Here is a 20,638-nt window from a genome sequence, read left to right as displayed (position 1 = left end):
ACATAGCTGCAATTAATTCTGCTATGACTATGTGGCATGATTTCATGTTTAGAAATATTTAATTTATATATATATTTATATATTGTATACAAGCTATGGCACTAATAAGGTATTTCAGAGCTCAGACAAAAATTGCAGTGGTAGCTTTTCCATTTAATTCCCCTAAGGAAAGTGTTGGTAAAAAAAAATTCTAAGAGCATCTCACAGATGTGATGTGTAAAAATCAAATATATGATTACTGGTTTTGTCTGAGAATCATCACAAGACACAAAAAGAACAACAAATACCACTACACTTAAGATATGCACTGAATCATATTTACACAAAACAGTTTTGAGCAAAAATAAATAAATAAAATGTGTATAGGTTTGAATGCCATTTGAATTCCATTCAACTTCTAACTTTGTCTCCAGTGGCTATATTTATGCAACACCTTTGCTTCAGTTAGCTTACTAATAAAATGTATTAAACTTTGGGTTTACTGTGAAGGAGACGATAAACATTTGATAACACAGATAAACATCATAATTTTGCATGTAAAAACAATGCTTGACCAAACTCAGTTTTTTGCCTATTCTTCATCCGACGGGCACGATGGTTTTAAACTCCACCCATACAGGTAAGACGCTGTGGGCGTGATCCAAATGGACCTTACTAGAGTGTACAAATTGAGCGCTGTGATTGGACCAGACGGGCTGTCAGTCAGCCCCTGCCGCCCCGCCCTCCCGAGCCCGACGGTCCGACCGCGGACGCGCTGCTCGCCCCCGCTGGCCTGAGCCCTCATGTTCCCGATTCATGCTAAATAAACGAAAAAATACTCCTGTCTGCATCAGCGAGAGACAAAAGTAGCCGCAGTTTTACAACACCGGTAAGAATATATCATTTTTACGTTATTGTTGCTGAATATTTTTTGTCTTCGACGCTGTGAACGTTTCTGTGGACTAAAATCGGCTACGAGCTGTATTATTATTAGCCTGGTCGCGAGCGACTGCTAATGCTAATTTAAATGGGCTAACTTGCTAATGCTACTTCTAATGGTGAAATGCATCAAACTGGCTAGCTGGCTAAAGCCCACAACACTGCAGTGCGGGGTTTACCACAGAAACGGTGAAGAATTGTGAATATCCTCTTATATGTACCGATATAATGTAACAAACATAAATAATACATTGTTTATATTGTTTGTTTCATTATATCGGTGTGTGTTGTCTCGCTGACAGGTTAGTTAGCTAACCTGGCTAAAGTAGCTAGCTGGCTAACTGGCTAGCGCACTGGCAGCCTTGGTAACGGTAGCTAGTTAGCTTAGCCGCTAGTGCTAGCCCGTGCTAGCGGCTTTAGCCGACCAGCTAGCCCGCGCCGAGCCTTCATCTAGGCCCGCGTTGTGCCTGGCTCGTCTCGGTCATCTCGTCGGGGTAACGGTTCACTTCCAGAAGCGGTTACCCGTGTTTAGTGTCACATTAGGGGGTTTGTGAGCGTCCGTGTGGCGCTCGGGGCCCGACCAGCGCGGGGAGGAGCCGGGCGAGCTGGCGGGCTGACCTCCGTATTCCCACCAGCTAGCGGCGCTCATCTTCGCTGGGCTACCTGAGCAGCTGTGGCTGCCCGGTGCGTGTGGGTTAACCCACGGGACACGCGTGTCGGTGTCTGGGTGGGTCGACCCACGGGGGGACACGCGTGTCGGTGTCTGGGTGGATCGACCCACGGGGGGCACGCGTGTCGGTGGCTGTTTTCTTCTGGGTGTCCTGAGAAATGTAATCAGTCATTTCGCCTGGTTGATTCTCAAGTGTGTCGACAGTTTTAACTAGTCAGTTAGCAGTTATGGGGTTAGCATGATGTGGTTAAACACACATGATGGCTGTGAGTGAGTGAACTGACGTTAAAGTTTCAGAATGAAGTTTGTCGAGTAAAAACCAAGATGTGGCAAAAACTGAATTCATATTGATACAAGTGTCAGTAGTCAAACTGGTGCAGGGAGCCACAGTGGTGGTTTATTAGTGTCCCTGCATGCTGTGTCCAGTCAAATGTCCACATTGGACATTCTGTGGGTTTTTTAACGGGACCTAATTTGACGTTTAATTCGTTTAATTTCCCGTAGTGGTCGATGGACAAGGCAAATATTCATGCACGTTTCACGTAGGTGATGATTGAAAAAGATCAACAATTTGAACATTTGTAATGTTTCTCTACATCTGTATGTTCTGTATTTTATCCTTCTGTTGTAACACGTTTTTCTCTTTCACACATGGAAGATGGATTTCTACTGCGTGGACGTACTTGTAACAGTAGTAATTTGTGAGCTACTGCTAGTGTACTGCCACTCGCTATATAGTAGGTTTGCGATTGGTGTATTTGCCAAGATTTGATGGTACACACTGTGATCTGATGACAACATACCATTCTTACTCATCTTGCTTTAAACCGGCTTTTATTTTCACCCACAACATGAATGACTACAACTACAGCGTTCCATCGCATTTGTTACTAATATCAAATGTCAAAAAATGTCTTAAAGGTACGCGTGTAGTTTAGCTTTTCTGTTGGCCATTGATGAGTGGGGGCAGTCACGGCAGTGAGGGCACGATATGTAGGCAGTCTTGGCTGCCTCACGCTGCCATCCATCACGTTTGTCATGCAAATATCAACAGTTCAACATCTACAACTCCTACAATCTCAGATCAAATCTGCAAATCTGAGACTTCAGTGTCTTATTACTGAAAAAAATGCCTCAGTTCTAGAGGCCTGCTATCCTTCAAGTTAATGTGTTGCATGAAATGCAAAAGTATTGGTCCATGTTGCACTTTGCAGTTGCTAGTGTCAGCCATAGCTCTCAACAAATATTAAACATAAAGTCATGTTTATTCACATGTGGAGGTAGTCCCAGAGATATAAAGACTCTAATGCTGCAAAATGAGGAAAAATAAGATTATAGTAAATAATGCATCAAAAATTGTAGTGTATTCTTTCCCAAAGCGCTTGACTGCAGTATAAAAAATGTGATGTGTGAAACACGTGATGTTAAAATGTGACTTCTTTCATGCTACTTAGCTGGCTGGCTAATAAATATTACTCTTGGCTTGATAATGAATATTACTATTGGCTTGCTAAGAGCGAATCATAATTGGCAATACAATGTATTTTCACACTGGGCAAAGCAGACCACAATAGATTAGTAATAAAATAATTTTCATCATCATTAGACTTGTCATGAATATCCTACATTATAATCCAACAGGATAGCTATAATGTTAATCTAATCTTTGAACAAAACCACTAGCGTTTGTGAAAAATAACCATTCTTTAATTCTATCCAGCCGTGTAATTTCTGACCTAATTGATAAATTGGAGAGCAGCGATCACTCTTCACAGGCAGCAAAAATGTTTATCTCTGTCTTCACTATGAACTGTTTTGTGTACCAGTAGCTACTGCTGCATGTATTCAGACACCCCTCACGCACCTACCAGTCACTGTCTCTCTGTGACTGTCTGTCTCTGTGACTGTCTGTCTCGGCCAGCCCGATGGGTAGTTGAGCAACAACTAACTCTTAGAAATGTGAGTGTCCTCACTCACTCACTCACTCACTCTTGCCTGTAGTCCTACACACACACACACTGCACAGATCTCTGATTGAGCTTGTTTATGTAGAGCAATGTTGTAGGGATCGTCATTCACATCTGTGATGCTGAAAAACATGCGTGCGCACACAACCATTAGCTGGCTGTCTGCTACCTCGCCACAGCTCGTGTTTAAATGCAGGTTTTACTTACTACTTTAGCACTAGGCTCGTTTGATGGCTCTACTCTACTGAGCTGCCGTTGCTGTCAAGTCTCTTTAATGGAAGCAGGGTGTGGGCAGCCAAACCGCGACCCTCCTGCCTTTAGCCTGCTGCGTTAAGGAACCATACGTTAATGCATTGCGACTCGAGGGCTTGATGCCAGTGTGCAGGTCACCGCTATGGCAGTGTTAAAACCAGCACAGACGTCCTCCAGCCTGCAAATGAAGCAACACCGGAATGCGTATGTGATTTTCGGCAAAGTTAACCATTCTAGTAGATAATGTTCTCCTTCATGGAGAAGAAATATGAAAAAGAGAGGAAAATAACCTATTTAACCAACATACACCACCACCCCCGCCCACCCGAAAACAAATCTGTTGTACCTTTTTATCTCTGCCAGGTTGGTCAGGCCATCTAATTGCATTATAACTGATCTCCTGTGCAGTATTGTTCTGCAGTCTTCTCTCTTCTCTGGCCTGTATCTGTCAGGGGGAATATTAATAGCCGTGAAGTGATGTATGAGCTCTGGTGAGGAGTGAACAAATGTAGGTGTACATCACCCCCTAGGAAGTATTCACTAGAGAGTAACAAGCCCCAGGAGCCCTTTGTTAAAACACTACACCACCTGTTTCCAGTTTCATTGGCTAATTTTAGCCTGGAACCGCCTCGTTAGTATCAACACTTGGACGCTGTGGTGTATTTGTAATCTCATTCTGCAGCCATACGTGTTGAGCTCTGGACGTGTGACTTGCAGCGTAACTGAGGAAGTGAAGGGTAGCTGGACAAGTGTATCAGTGGGAAGCAGCCTTTGGCTTTTCTGATGTAACGCGTTACATGACCGCAATAGCCACGGCTGCTGTTCTCGGCTCGCTGGAGCCATTCAACCCGCTGAGGATGTGGACGTGTCTTCTGCTGTTTCACTGATGCCTAAGATTGTTTTTTCTTGCCACATTTACAGCCAGTGTCCTCTCTTGTGAACGATAAACAGGTATCCACCATAGAGAATAGAAGGAACGCATTTGGGCTCTTAATCCTTTTTGTTGCCTTGTCTCAGCTGTATGGGTTCTGCTATGGAAAAGTACCTCTGATGAGACTCATTTCTCAATGATCTGCGTGAGGTGAAGGGACTGTCTCTTAACACCCCCCCCCCCCCCCCCTCACACACACACACACACACCTTTTTTTCTTTTTTTCTCTGTCATCCATTAGGGAGCCTGCTTCCCCATGTCTATGAAACATCTGACATCTGAGATTTGTCGAGCTGTTCCTTTGCCACAGTAGGGGGCTTTAGCTGTCCAGCAGTGCGTTGACCCTCCTGCAGGTTTAAATCCATTACAGGATCACCCCCATCAGTCTTCTGTGTCTTTTGAATGCTCGTGCCATCCAGAGTCATCCGTCATTGCAATGGGTCATAGCGTCAATCTGATTTCCCCAACATTGCGGTTTTGCCTCTGAGGTTTGTGAAGGAAATAATCTTACACAGTTCATGGACTTGCAACAGGGACTAAACTTGGTTTGATGAAATTCCTTGATGAAAATCTCTTGTGCAAAAAGTCTTTCCAGCGCCGCAAAACCACCACCGACACTCGGAGGGAAAGCCGAGAGCCCTGGTGAAGGAACGTGAGTCCACGCTCCCTGTCCGAGGCCCGCTCCATCTCTCCTGCTCCTGTTCCCACCTCCGCCCACAGCCCGGTGTGCTCTCACGCTCTGCCAAGCAAACGGGGACACGCCAGGTTCTGGCAAATCGAGGTGTAGGGCGACACCTAGGACACGCTCTGACCTAATTAGAAAATGCGCTTGCAGAAACTTTGATCCATTTCCTACAAAACCCCTGCAGTAAAAAATGTCTTCCCATCATTTGCATATGCTGCAGCTTGTGCAGAGGTGGCCACCTCCGATTGCAGCAAGAGCTCCTCTAAGCCAATCTTCTAGATAAGATTTTTTTTTAATTGCAAGAGATCTCCCTTTTTTTTTTTTCTTTCAAGCTTGTGTAATGATCCCCACCACCACTCTTTGTGTCGACACACTTTCATTGGCGGTGTCTGCAGAGATTTGCATATTGAGGCGATTGAATGCTGGTGATTCTGCATGGTTCAATACAGCACTTCAAACACCATTGCCCTTTCTCCTCCTGAGTGGGGATGGTGAGCCTTTCATATCCCTGCTAGTGAAGGTCCATCACTTTTGGTTGTGTTTTTACCTGATGAACCTTCTGGCTTCTCCTTTCCTGTCTCATTTTTCTCTGCTTGTCTCTGTTTTTAGCACGGAGATGGTAAGATGGAGATGAGTATTGTGCTAGGGTCTGATGCGTCATTCTCCATATGGAGTGTGCAGTCTTGAATTCCTAACCATGAGCTGTGGCCTGACGGCTTGTTTACTGTGTTTGTTTATGAAGTGAGGAGATACTGGGCTGCTTATATATTTTACAGTCAGATATGCGACAAGAAGGCTCAATGAAGACTTCCCTCGCTAAGAATCGCACACTGCATTCAGGTTCGGGGTTCTTTTAGATCTCGTAAGACCTTGTTGCCTGAGACGCCAGGTCACGTGCTGCTGCTATAAACCAGTAGTTGCGAGTCCTTGCGGTGTTAAATTTGGGGGTTTCGTGTTGAACGGCTCGTCGCCTCACCGCGTGTTTTCTCTCCAGTGTTGCACAATGTACAAAATGTCACGTCATTTTTACCGTCGAAGTGTTTCACAGTTGATTCCGACAATTAACTGGCTTGTACCTAATGGCGGCTTTTCCCACTCACTGTAATTGCATCTCCTGTTACTAATGCTCAGTGATTTCACGAAACAAAAACAAGGTAATCATCATTAAGCAGGTTGTTCAGACCTCTTTAGATCTTTTGCTAGGTAATAGATCGTAGCTGGAATAAGAGAGCTCGCCGCTTTCTGGCGGGGGGTGTAAAAGGCCCATCCATATGCTTATGTGTTTGTGCACATGCCATGCTCCCTCCCTCCCTTCTGGGTACCTGACTCATCTAATTCAGATTCCTGTCTGAAACGGGAACTCTGAGGGCAAAATCACATGGTGTTGCCGTTAGAGAAATGATGAAAGACCGTGTGACCTGGAGTCTGTACTGTGTAACGACAGAATACTCAAAACCGATCCAAATGTGGCTGCAGCTGCGTGTTAGCTGGACTGGGCCGCTTGGTGAGCCGGTTCTGGTCCGAATTTGACCCCAAAGATACCTCAGTCGAACCGGAAAGTGCCAAAATGAAATTCAGGCGGTGCAGCGGCAGAGGCGAAGCATGCATTAACCAGTCGGGTTGCCAGCGATTTCGTTTTTCCTCCTTCCGCACCCTGCCGCCTGTCCTTTGCCACCGCGGGAGTGTGTCACAATGAAGAGTAAAGGCATCGGCACACGGTGACATCCTGAACCAGAGCTGGCTCTGCCGAATCCTTCCCCGGCTCTAATGAGGATGGAACACTGTCCACAGGAGCTCTGTCACGTTCCTCACCGCAGAGTGAACAAGCCTCCTCTCCTCTCCCCCAAGGGACCTCATTAGGGTTTTTTTTTTCCCCGTGTCTGTGTAGGAATTGGGGCGTCCTTAGGGAAAAATGTAAATAAATGCATTTGTCACTTACACCCCTCCATCCTCACCCACCTCACTTCCTTAATTTTTTTATTTATTTATATATTTTTTTGCCTTCTCGAAGAAGAAAAATTGCATTGTGAGACTTAATTAGTAAGCGCTGGCATTACGCTTTCTTTATTATGTAAATGAGACAGTCGACCATTTGGAAGTGTTGTCTCACAAGCTTTGTGCCAGGTGTTTCCTGACTGAATGCTGGCTGAGGGGATTTTTTTCCCCCCCTCTCAGTGCTAAAGAAAAAGACAACTGTACTGTGAAATTGCAGGACAAGCTATAATTATTTGACAGATGATTTTTCTCCCCTCCTCCCCTCCGCTATGAGGCTGTAGTGCTGGGGGAGGCGTGAATGACGGGCCCACTTTGGCTCCCTTTGTTGCCGCGCCGAGGAGAAAGTGCCTGATGATTTTCAGGATGAAGCTTCTATGGAGTGTGGGACCGTGCCGCTTATCATTCATGTGCTGAGACATCTCTCCCCTTCCCTGACAACCTCACTGGAGCAGAAGGCAAAAACCTTAATGTGCATAAAAAAGAGCTCCGGTGTGGGGATGGTGGTGCTAAGAGCTGGGTGGGCTAAAACCATAATTTCCCGACGCTTGAAAGCGTTTTGATGCTACACGTTTCAGTGTTTGCTTTCTGTGAGGTGTTCTAGCAGATGAACTGTCTAAGACAGATGGTGCGTTTCACCGTGACTTGGTTGCACCACTGTGTGATTGATTCAACACTTACCAAAATAAACGGGGGGAGAAAATCAAATAGCTGGTAAAAATAATCACATCATTTGCTAGCATATTAGCTACCTGTAGTTCTGAAAATTTAATTCATGGCGACCACCACTGGGTCCTGTTTTTTGTTTGTTTGTTTGTTTGTTTTTCAACCTAGCTTGAATCTTTCTCTACTTTCTTTTTTTTTAATGTATTTTCATGGAAACGTCTATTTGGTCTAGTTTTCTGTATGACGAAACCTGCAATATGGATATAAAAGCAAATCATGACAGAGTTCATCCCAATAATAACAGCGTATGATCTCAGTCAGCCTTAACCCCAACCCTTACGCTGGTTACAGGTGATTAATATTGAAATCCTCTGAGTGCTCTTCCTTTAGCAGTGGGTTAACAGGTCACAGCCATTTTTATAAAGGAAGATGCTTGTTCTCAATCCTCTCCACCTGCTCGTGCAATTTCTGCCCTCATGCGTCTACCTCAGCTTTTACCAGCTACTCGCAGTACTACAGGGGCCTGGTGTTGTGGAAAACCAAGAAAGGATTATTACCTGGAAATTGACAGTGACTGAGGTGAAAAGGGTGATAATCCCCTCTTTGTTTGCCGAAGGCCCACAGCCTCCCCCCGAGGGAAGGGTTTCATCACAGAGACCCTGACTTCGCTGCCTCCGCTGTCTCCAGCTGTAGGAGACTGCAGTGGAGATTCACTGTGTGTTTATCTCTGAGAGCCGTTAGGTAAGGCACCACGTGCCAAGATCAGGGTCTGCGCTCGCCTTGTTAGTGTGCCGTCTCAAGATCTGAACCCAGGTGGAATTTAACTGTGCGTAGAAGCTGATTTTGGGCATTGCAGCCTTGTTAAATGTCCATAACGTGCAAAGATATCAAGTACACTTTGAATAGAAGGGTTGCAAGAGACCCGGGCGATGTGTGCATAGAGGAGTTTTAGACTCGTGGGGATAATTCCCGAGGCTAGGCCTGCCCTTTGTGTTTTGTCAGGCTGCACACTTGCACATTGGTGATATGATAAACCCAGACGACTGGTTGTCGTTTAACGTAAAAGACATATCCATATCAAGCATTGTTCCATCAAAACCGCTGCAATCAAGGCATGCTTTAACCTTAGCGTTGCTATTCCTTTCACAAACACTAACTACGCGTGACACATGGCTGGGTGGCTCGTGGGTTGGGTCGGACGCAAGATTGCAGGCATGAACAGGCTGATACAAATGACAACTCGGCGTCTATTCATGTGAATCATTTCAAATGACTTGATGCAATTCAGATCGCGAGACGCTCCTAGAAACAGGTGAGCATAAATATTTGGAAGTAGACACTGATTTATTTCTTGGTGGTCTTAAAAACCATAAGTATGTGGTATATAGTATATTTTTTTAAAAGAGGTGAACAAGATGATTTGATAGCGGGACCTTTTTGAACCTTTTTGAAGTAGCGTGTGATGCAAACTTTGGTTGACCATTTCAATCCAGTTTGAATCTGAAGTTTTGAGTTGTGCTAAAATTAAAAGTAAAACATATTTCAAAATAAGGCCATTTAAATTGGTTCTTGGGTATATTTACTCATGCAGCACCACAATGTTCACACACCAAACCGAGTATTGCCATACAAGATGATGTGTATTTTTGTTTGTGGTTAAGGCTTAGAACCTTGCAAAACTAAAAATCGAACAGCAGGCGCCTCCGTCTGAGTGTGTGTGATTCTATAGTTCAGTGTCAGCGTGACTAGGTCAGGTGTACAGCACATGGTGTACAGGGGGAGTGACCATGCCGAGAACTCATCATCTCTTCTTAAGTACAGGTTTGCTTAAACACAGGTGTGACGGCAAGGGAGTCTCCTCAAAATGTCAAACATCTCGGCCATTCAAATATTAATGTAGGAATGTGCAGGCTTAAAAGTGTAATAATAGTTTCTCTATCACCTTACAGTTCTTTGTATCATTTTACACTGCATCAGTCTTGATCCGATTATCTGTAGCGTGTCCAGATGAAGCTCGTCATGTCGTGGATGTGAGCTCTGGTGAGGCAGGGATTTCTACCACGCTGGTTATGGGTTTGCGCTGGACGTGGCTTCTGCGTGTGGAGGTGTGCGGCCACCAGGTGTACGGTGGGAGGTGTACGGCCTGTGCACAATCACCCTTTTCTGGTTCAAGCGGTCGTCAGTGAGTTAAGAATGCCTGAATACGTTTGGTATCCAGCTCTGCGTTGCTAAATCATGTACGTAACCGGGCTAATATGGACTCCCTTGGGGCACGTCAATAAGGACCAAAGGACCAATTACTACTATTACTGCCTGTTGATTAGGATAATCATAATGAAGACGACGATGCCTATCCTGCTGTAGTTCGTTAATATGTGTTCCCCGCGTTCCCACTGTGTGTTGGTGGCGTTCACGTTTGGTCTTGCTCACCTGTCTTCATGCTTTGGATAACTTCATGAAGAAATTTATTCCATGATCCATGACACCATGTTCAGAGAGTAGCTGACAGGACTAAGCTGTTGTCTAGCTTTGCCAAGCTGTCTGCTGCCTTCGTGATTTACCGCTATCTCGTAGACAATGGAGTGTCTCGCCATCTATTATTTTAACACAGGGATGCGCCGTCCACTGGCCTCTCGAACTGGGGCATGTGTAGTTATTTATTCGCCTCTGATTTATGATGAGTGCAGTGTTGTAATTTAGTACATACAGGCCAGTGTTGACACATGTTCTTTCTAATTGAATAGCTAAGAGGATCGTTTTCTTCTGGGAAGCAGGCAAGGGCAATTAGGGAAAAGTTCAGTTCATCTCTGAGTTTGTGTTCATCTTTCTGGCTGTCAAGCTGTTGCCAGGAGCCTTCTCCATCACTGAGCTCAGAGCTGCGTACCAGCCCAGGTGAGCTGTGTTGTGGTGACTGCACTGCTGACTGTGTAGTGTCGCAGCTTTGCTTTAGTCATCTGCTCTGCATTTCTAAGAATGTTTTATGTGGTTGTACCGGCTAAAATAGCAGCCGTGTGCTGTTTACCCGTCGTGTAATCACTTGTGTTTAGTGTCTTTTATTTTTCTAGGCAAATTGTATTTCATCAAACTATAAGACGTTTCCTTTCTTCAGCGCGATCTCAAGTCTCTTGCAAATTGCGTAACGTAGCTGCGATCTCACGCCAGCAACCTAGCAGTGAGGAGGGGAGCATGATGCCTGCTTCTCCGTCGGGCAGCGGTGTCGAGGCACCTCACCGTCCCCGCTGCTGTTGACACCTCCGCCCGCTGGTCCGCGCACCTCCACCCTCACACGGCCGGGCCCGCGGAGGTCAGAGCGACCGGCTGCAGGAGCCGGGCTGTGGGAGCCACTTCCTCTGGGCAGCTTGGAGCACATCTGTGACTCGCCTTCTCAGGTGTTTGCTGTAATCATCTCGAGGACGTTCTGATTTAATCTACGACTCGACCTTGTCTGCACCGATTCAACAATAAGAGGGTACCGTGTGTGTGTGTGTGTGTGTGTGTGTGCGCGCGGCCTTACTCCACGGTTTTCTTTGCCGTTCAGCTGAGCTTCATAGCTTTCTCGTCTTATTACCACGATATCCATGGCTTTGTTACTGCCGGGTGAAGTCTGCATGCATCCTTGATTTCTGCTGTCCCGGCTGAGTAGCGTAAACAGATTTAATGAACGTGCTGCTCTCTCTCCCAGGGCCTCCGTGTCAGGGCGCCGAAGCACTTTATTGCGTCCACGTGTCATCAGTGGAGGTGCGGGAGCGTTTGTTCACGCACGCTGCTCCCGTAATTGTCTTAAGAATAGCTGACGCGCCCGCTCTCTCGACCTCCTGCCTGGAAGCTCGTCGCATTCGGGCCCGGGTGGAGATCACTCCCGTGCTACGCCCGCTCTACGGAGGAGCGAGTCTGCACGGACCCTGTGCCATCAGTGGGGCAGGCCAGTAGAACTCTCCCTGTTGAAGCTCTGGGTTGCCAGATCCCTGCGCTCTGTTGATGTTCTGGGTTCTCCGTCCTTTTCCCAAACCGAACGCATCTCCAGAACGCTCGTGTGATCTCGTGCAGTAATTCTCCTACCATCCTCTCGTTGGGTGAGAAAGTTCTCGTTAATGTTTTCTGTCGAAATCGGTGCGTTTTTGTATTTTACTGTGAGTGATTCTGGCCCTCTCCGGCGGCCGAGAGAAGAACGTTTGACACGAGGCGTGTTTGGCGTGTTTGGCGGCAAGGGTTCAAATTAGAAGGATTTTCAGAATTAATCGATTCATCTGACTCTCAACCAGAGCTCAGAGTGCAGCGTTCTCCCCTCCTGGTCCTCAGAGAAATAGATTCACGTGAGTTTTCACTCCCACCCCCCCGACCCCTGTGTGAGGATGCCGTGTGACCCAGCCTCCGTGAACGTACCCGCTCCCTCCCGAGGTTCGCGCTCCCTCTCTCTCTCTCTCTCATGCACGCTGGATGCGATGGTGCCGGCGCTTTTGAGGGGGCGTGAAGGTAAACCACCCACCGCTCCTCCCGACGCCCCTGGCCGCGGCTGCCTCGCTAATGAAGAGCTCAATTTAGCCAGTGACGCGCCGCGAGGCGAAGCGCGCGCTCTGACTGGCTGAGCACGCTGCTGACATCACGCAGCCCAGCCGTTGATTTGCCGCTGTCTCCGAGGCTCCGGGGCGAGAGTCTCAACCATGGGCTCTGGCACTTAGGCACAGACGGAGCTAGCGCCGCGGAGAGAGAGCCAGCGAGGGGAAGAGAGAGGGAGAAGGGGGGGCTGGGTGCTTGCTCCACGCAGCAACTGCCACAGCCAATGCAGCCTCTGGTACTATGGAAACTAAACCTCTGACCAATGGAAATAATGGAGGCTGCGATGTGTCAGGTGAGTGTGTGCAGACAGCGAGGAGCTCCAGGTAGGCTGGGTGAACTTAACGTGAAATGTTTTACAGTGAGCGTTTTTGCCGCCACAAGCATCGTTTTCCTTCGTTTTACGTGTAGTTCGTACACTCGATGCGGGCTACAGTTTGCCAAATTGATGTTTATATATATTTTTATTTATTTGCTTTGTTGGTATGTTTTTTTATAAAAGTCTGAACTTTTGAATTTGTGAAGGGATGCATGTTTTCGTGTGAGGTTCTTTATTTCTTTTGCTCTTTGGACTTTTGTCTTTTGTTGTCTTTTCTCCTGAAGCGTTGACATTCTGGCGCAGATAGAGGAGTGTAAGGGGGCCAGCGTGTCTCTCCCCTGCCGAGGTCTTTGATGTTCTCTGGACGGCTCCCGAGCGCCTTGCCCGAGCTGTGCCGCTAGTCACGGGGTCCGTAACCGCTCCACGCTAGGACGGGGGGGAGGGGGGTGGTTTACGGAGGCTGCCGTGCTTTACTCTGGTCCAGCAAGAATTGTTGATTTAACGTAGCATGGGTCTGCTGAGCTTGGTTCTGCTGAGCTTGGTTCTGCTGAGCTGGGTCTTTCCTGGCGTGACGGCTCCGTAGGACAGTGGGGGTTAACGGGGTGTGGGCAACACGGTCCTTGTTTCCGTTCACGCGGGTGAGGTCGGGACACCTTTTTGCGAATTGCTCTAAGCGGCTCATTGGAATTTCTTTCTCGAGTCACGGCAGACGAAGTCGCTAATTAATGCTCATGGTGGTTTTTGTGCTTTGCTTTTTGTTTGATAATTTGTCACAAAAAAATACATGTATATTTGAGGCATTGTTCAAAAATCGAATGGCGCTCTTGGCGAGGTTAAATGCGAGCTTTGAAGTATCTGCTCCTTAACATCTTAAATTGGGTGTTTACTTGTCATCTGGCTATTTAGTTATTCTCTTGCACTGTGCGTTTGGGAACTATGACTTGAACGCTAATTGTCGTGGATTTTCTAGATCATAGATTGCAATTTCTAACAAATCGCTTGTGTTTGTGTGCAGTTCAGTTTTGTTAAATAGGGCCGTTGGCGAACCCTTAAGGTGTAGAACTGGCTTGTAACTGGGAGTAATTTGATAAGCAATGAAATTAGGAAAATATGTTTCCTTTCCAATAAAGGGAAAGAATGGGTGATCAAGCCCACCTCAGCGTCCTGAGCATCATGGCATACGAGCTTGTGTGCAGCGTTAGTCTTCTGGTAGATCAGGAGACAGACAGAACCTCATACATCTAACGGGTTCTTCTCCCTCTCACTCACCCCTGCTGTAGTGGCACTGACCTCATCTCTCCTCTTAGCCTTGGAGAAAGAGCCCCGATTTTCATTAGTAAGTAATTAAATGCCCACAATCGTACGATTGACCCAAACTCAATCTGATAGAATTGTGTCAGACTATCTTGTCGTTTATTTTTAAATGTATATATTCCTTTAGTGCTCAAGCTCACCTAGTGAGGGGATTTTTGAAATGTAGAGGATGGAGCTGTGATCAAAATGAGTTCCTCACTGAAGTTTAATCTCTCGCTCGGTGTGTTATTTTTTTTCATTTGTGGTTTTGACTGTGCTGCTCTCTCCTGCCTGTAGTGCAGGTTTCAGACATGCGACTACAATTGGTATTCTGGTCCAATAGCAGCTACTGCCAATCATTGCAATATAATTGGCTGAGAAATAATAATAGTCCAGCAGGGCTGATGGGGATTATATTAATAGTGTGTGTGTGTGTGTGTGTGTGTGTGTGTGTGTAAAGGCTCAGCAGATCTCGCCCTGATGTTACACACAGCTATTGCTTTTGTGATTTTAGAACAAAATGAACTGGCCTATGCAGAAAAATGCAGCTCTGACATTTAATTTTTCTTAACTTGTTTATTTTTTTTTAATAAGGTACGAGATCCTGGTGCCTAAATATCATTTACCTTCCTGGGATTCCACTTCAGTTTTAAGTGGGTCCAAACATTCTGGGCAGTAATGAAGCTAATGTAAGCCCAGAACATAATGAGAGCAGTTAGTGTTGCAATACTCACCCTGACGCTAGTCTCCTGTTCTCAATACCCGCGCGCGCGTGTGTTGCGTGTGTCGCATGTTGATGCCAATGTAGGTATCTCATTTATATCTCCAAATATTCATTCCATGCTGTTAAAGGATTCTTCAGCATGCAAACCCAGGCATGCCGCTTTTTTTCTTTACTTACACACACACACACACACACACACACACACACACACACACTCGTGCCCGTAAACCGTCTTGCAGTCACAAGACAGGAGTTCATACTGATTACGCTACTCTCAAACTCTCAGAACCGCCTGCTCCATTTTTTTTCTCTTCATTCTTTGTGTTTGTTTTTCTCCTTTTCTCTCGTCAGCAGATCTCAGGGCTATTAGCTGTGAGGCATTAAACGGCCACGAGTCCGTTTCAAACGCCGCCGTGTGTCTGGCTGCCACGCACCAGCCAATTAGCTGGAGATGTGGAAGCAACTCCACAAGCCGCCTTCCTGCCGCTCACAAAAACGGCTCCGGCTCTTGGAGCGAGATGAGAGGCCCCTTAAGAAAGCAACGAGCCTGCCTGCACTCCCGCCCGCTTTCCGCCGTGAACGCTTAAAAAGTGTATATTAAATCTTATATTTAATGAATTAGTTCTTCCCGAGTTTCTTAAGATTTCTTTTATTTTTTTCGGGCAGGGGGCTCTTCTGTTGGGTCCCAGTAAGCTCGTTAGCAGGGACGTGAAGGATGGTGTTGTCCCACCGCGTGTTCGTGGTGTGCCACACCTAGAACCCTGTACGGTGCGCTGCTCTCACTCGCCCCGTGGCCTCACCGCGCCGTTATAAGGCTCCTGGAGATTACATCTACTTTATTAACATAACAATGTGCGTGCTGAGACCCAGCACGGGGGTCCCGACCCAGGTCTCTCCCGCCGGTGGTCACGGTCGTGCGGCAGTCCGTGAACGCTCCCGGCAACGACTTCTTTCCCAGTTTCACGCTCGCGCTCTTCCTGCGGCTGGCAGGTGTCGCACGATTGTCGACCGCCATCGGAGACGTGAAGGACGAGGACGTGTCCCTCGTGTGTGGCTGTGTCCTGATGTCCTTCGAGTGCCCCCCCCCCCCCCCCACCCCACAGCATGCTGCTTTGCCGGAGTTTGTGGAGGTCATTAGGACGGGAGCGCAGGGTCTAGGAGTGAGAGGGCAGGGCGTCTCCGCACACGTCTGACCGCTCTCGTTCAGGACGCGGTCCTCGGAGGGCCAGCCGTGAAAAGCCTTCATGTCCGTGCGGGTAGTTGAGCGAGCTCTTCCGCACCTGTGTCCCTTCCAGTGACAGCCCCCACCCTCACCATACACCCACCCTTGAGCCTCAGATCTCATGAATCCAAATCAGCCAGGGCCATCAGCCCCTTAAATTATGCACCGGCGCCCTCCGCGGCTACATTAGCGTGATAAATGCGCTACGCAGTCGTCGAAACGGCACCTCCAAGTGTTTGCTTAGCTACATCGTGTCCTCCAATTCTAAACACGTCCCTTTGATCTCTGGCCTTAGCAGATAAAAGGGGGGGGAGGCCTGCAGAGTGATGGCAGGGGCGTATCGGGCCACCTTGTTTTGAAATTCGACAGCGTGTTGACTGCCTCCACCGATCCGTCTGCTAGTTGTTGCTTTATCGACCCGTTGTGCCGCTTCCCTGCCACACACGGAATGGAAGTTACAGATATTCATCTTGTAGCAGAATGTCCAGCCATGGCAATTCACTCAGGGAGGGAGTAAGGGGGGGGGGGGGGGTGCGCAGCCCTGTGGAAGTTCTCCTGCTGTCTCTGCTGGCCACACATTCTTGGGCCGGCCGTGCCCCCTTTTCCGCGTTTGTCTCCCCAGATGGGTGTGCTCACGGAGGCGTCTCCACACAGGCTCAGTAATTGGAGAGGCTGTTGTAGCTCCGCGATGCACCATCATAGCGCGCGCTGCTAAGATGCCACTCGGCACGAGTAATGAGCCCCTCGTTAACTAAAAGCTCGGCTGCGCCTGCCGGGGGGATCGGCCGTCCGCCGGTCAGCAAAGCGACCCAAATGAGCTCTTGCGGGACCGCTCCGGGGCAAGCGCGGGACGGCCCTTCCAGCCTCTGAGCGGGCGTGTCCTCTCGTCCTCAGGTTCCTGAAGGCCATGGGTGCCTCGTGGGCCGCCAGCGCTCTTCTGACCCGGAGCGAGTGCTGGTGAAGCGGACATGGGCGTCTTCCCTAGGGCTTCCAGCACGCTCAACACAAGCGACGACCTGCTCCACAGAGCCACTGACAGGGACGCGGGGTTCAGCCTTCTCACCGGGGCGGCGCCAGCACCGGCCCAGCACGCAGCACAACACTGGGTAAGGGGCGGAGCCAAGAGGCAACGTCATCATCACTACCACCACCACCACCACAAACCGACTCCTTGTCGACAGCAAGCTCAGCTCAGATCACAGGTATCAATTAGGCGACGCCCTCACGATAGAAGAAGAGGGTTTTTTTCGTTTGTTTTTTTGAAAGCTGAAAGAAGCCGTCTAAAAAGCTTTATAAAATTCAGTATGCGTTCATAGCTTCCTGAACCATCTGGACGGTCTGTCCACACTCCAAGACGCTCTCAGCGGGGTTTGGAGTGTCACATGGTTGAAGATCTCACACAGTCGTAACGTGTTAATGGAACTCTTAGATTGACAGAATGCTAATTAGCCTTTTTTTTTCCCAGCCTGAAGCTAAGCGGGTGGGTTTATGGGGGAATTGATGAGTGTATGTCTGGTATTACCTACACCTACATCCAAAGGTACTCTCGGAGTTCATACTTTGTAGTTCTTTGTTCTTTAAAGATTTCACAAATTTAGAGATTACCACCAGTCTAATATTTAAAATTATTATTTTACTTTTTACTTATTAGGAATTATTAATAATCGAGCTTTTGATTGTAAAACATTTATTTGCACTCTCCTATCTGTCCTTCAAGGGCAAGTCCTAGCATCCAGCCCGTCTATCTGGAGTAAATCCAACCTACTTCTCCTCCCCCAGGTCCCAAGCTCCTGGTACACGCTCCAAGTAGCCTTCTCTAATGAGGATGTCTGAGACGCTCGCCGTAAAGGACACAAGTGAAACCATGAGAGGTCTGGAGGCAGAGGAACGCCGCTCACCGCCCGAGGGCCACAGTCTCACAGAGACCCGGGAGCAGATCGAGCCAGACGGGGACGAGAACGGCTGCCACGCCAAGAGTGACCCGCAGGTAAAACGGGAGGGTGGGCGGAGCTAGAAGCAGCGGGCGGAGCTCTTCCCACGTTCTGCCAAGAGATTGGGAAACATTGGGGGGAAAAAAAAGAGATTGGGGCTAAGAGTTAACAGAATGAATCCTTATGAAAGTCTGTGGAAGGAAGCCTTCCTACCTTTATATATAGGCACCGGTGAACAGTATATATAACCTTTCATTCCTGCTGCTGTGAAGCACAGACAATTTTATTTCATGATTGTGTGCATTAATAAAAATCTCATTACTTTTTCAAAAACAGACAGTTACAGTATAAACCAAATTAGAGCGGGGTGGATATGCACCAGTTTGGAGAAATGGTTGTTTTGGAGTGCTATTCTCTGATTATTACACAAGTATTTAATGTTGAGTAATGGCCTCCATACTATCTTTGTAGTACACAACACATTCGTTGTGTGTTTGCTAGTGATCGATAAGGTATTGATCATCATAATTATCTCTATTCTTCACAAAAAGGGTGGAAAAAAAACCAAAAGATTGTGCCTAGAGGTTTGTATCGAGTGAATCTTCTGAAGGAGAGAGGTCAGAAAAACAAATCAGTGAAACGATTGTTCTGATCCAGCCCAGGCACACGGGGCTCTGGGGGGAGGGGGGGGAGAGTTGCCAGCCAAGCACAACCAATCAATTGTCAGGTAATTGTGTTATGAGAACCAGCCGACATGGATACACCTCAGCCCACTCCAGCGTGTGAAGGTTAAGTTGTTGAAGGTTAAAGTAGTGCATCTTTATTTATTTTATTTTTATGTAATTATTTTTTTTGTCAGGTACCCAAGTGAGCAACATTTCTCTCTTGACGTGGCAGCGTTTGCTTTTCCCCTGTGCGTCATGTGACGCCTCTCCTTTCATTCCGCAAATTGCCCCCTTCCTCTTGCCCCTCGAGGAGCTGCAGGCAGCAGGCAGCGATGGTGGAGGGCTGTGTGACCAGCCGTGCGGCTGGCAATCCGAGCTTATCCTCAGACTTCCTCTGCGTCGCCCCTGGGGGGGGGAGGGAAGCACAGCAAGTGGCATTATGGCCATCTGGCGCCCCCCCCCCCCCCCCCCCCCCCCCAACTCTCTCTTCGCAGATCCGAGATGCCTCACTGCACACGACGTGGTGCTACCTGCTTCTCCCTTTTATTTCTGCGGTGTACACACATTTCCCCGATTCTGTTTTCCTCTCTTGGTCCTGAATTCGTGCACACGGCGTGTGTTCCGCCGCTCGGCGTGCGTCTAGCGCTGCGATCGTCGGTTCCGTGCCAGCCCCTGCCGCTCGGGGACTCTTGAGATGCTCAACACCCAATTAAGGGTGAATAAGCATCCGTCGTCATTTTGTAGGGGCCCTGCGAGCTGCTCATTCCCCACGGTCCGCTGGTGTCCGCTTGAGTCAGGGGACGCTCCAGCAGAGACCACAAACCCAGGCGGAGTCCGATGTGGAGTGATGGCGTCCCGGGCGCTTCCCTTGGTGCCGTCTCCTTTTCTTACGTTTTCTGCCTTCACCTGGGAGAATATTGGCAATTCACACAGTTCCTGCCCATTTTCGGGTGTCCGATACGGCCCAGTTGCAAAACGACTCTCTTTTTCCCAGGCGGGTGTTTTCAACACATCGACTTTTAGCATTCATAAGGCACAGTAACTACTTCACACAGCTGTGTGAATAATGACATTTCTTTCTAGAAAGACATGCCATGAAGTGCTGTTCAGCCCTGCGGGGGTTGTTCTCTTCACACTCTTCATATCTCTTCACCCTAAAAAAAAATAAAATCTTCACCCTGTTTTTAGATACTGTTCGTTCCCTTATAGATGTCCACAAGCAGGTGGTGATATAGTATGAAGGAGGAGGAGGAGGGTGCCAGGAAGACAGCTGTTTGCTTTTAAACCTGGTGAAGCCACAATTTAGATCGTCTGACTCCACTCTTAATTTTTCTCACTTGTCATGGTGAGGTGGCAGACTGCTTTAGGTCAAACCCACATCTATGAGTCGGGGAAACTAAATGAGTACAGATTATTTTACTCACATACTAAGGTTTTTAGATCAAAGAATTTGGGACATTAACACAGTTTATAACACCGTCTTTTTGGATTGAACATGTTTGTGTTTACTTAAAAGAAAGAAACGTGGTTAGCTTTTAATTTTACTGAAGGAAAATCAAGTTTGGGTACATGCATGAATCTCCTTGAAACCATCCATTATTTCTAGAAATGTAGATAATGCATCTATATTTTTATGATGAACGGTTTAAGGCAGGATGTTATGTGCCCTGTGCATTTCTGTGTAGCATCTCATTCAGAAGTGTGTTCAGTACTCTTGTTCTGACTGACCGATGGTTCAGTGCTATAATCCATGTGCTTCATTTTGTCCCATTGCCTACCGTACAGCGGCAAACACCTGGACAGAGTGCACGGAGGCCCAAGGTATCGTGGCGAGAGGCATCATGTCCTA

General features: G+C 47.6%; 1 protein-coding gene across 1 annotated transcript in view; it reads left to right on the top strand.

Annotated features, from left to right (window-relative positions):
- The first annotated feature begins 711 nt into the window (after positions 1-711).
- The window catches only part of LOC143509498 (R3H domain-containing protein 1-like), a 43,887-nt gene continuing 23,960 nt past the window's right edge, over positions 712-20,638 (top strand). Inside the window, 4 exon segments of the mRNA XM_076998313.1 lie at positions 712-868; positions 17,088-17,299; positions 17,973-18,180; positions 20,575-20,610. Of these exon segments, the coding sequence (XP_076854428.1) occupies positions 18,013-18,180; positions 20,575-20,610 (204 nt within the window). The 5' untranslated portion in view covers positions 712-868; positions 17,088-17,299; positions 17,973-18,012.

Source organism: Brachyhypopomus gauderio, chromosome 3, assembly GCF_052324685.1.
Source record: "Brachyhypopomus gauderio isolate BG-103 chromosome 3, BGAUD_0.2, whole genome shotgun sequence".
NCBI lineage: Eukaryota > Metazoa > Chordata > Actinopteri > Gymnotiformes > Hypopomidae > Brachyhypopomus > Brachyhypopomus gauderio.
This window is presented reverse-complemented; position numbering and strand designations above follow the sequence as displayed.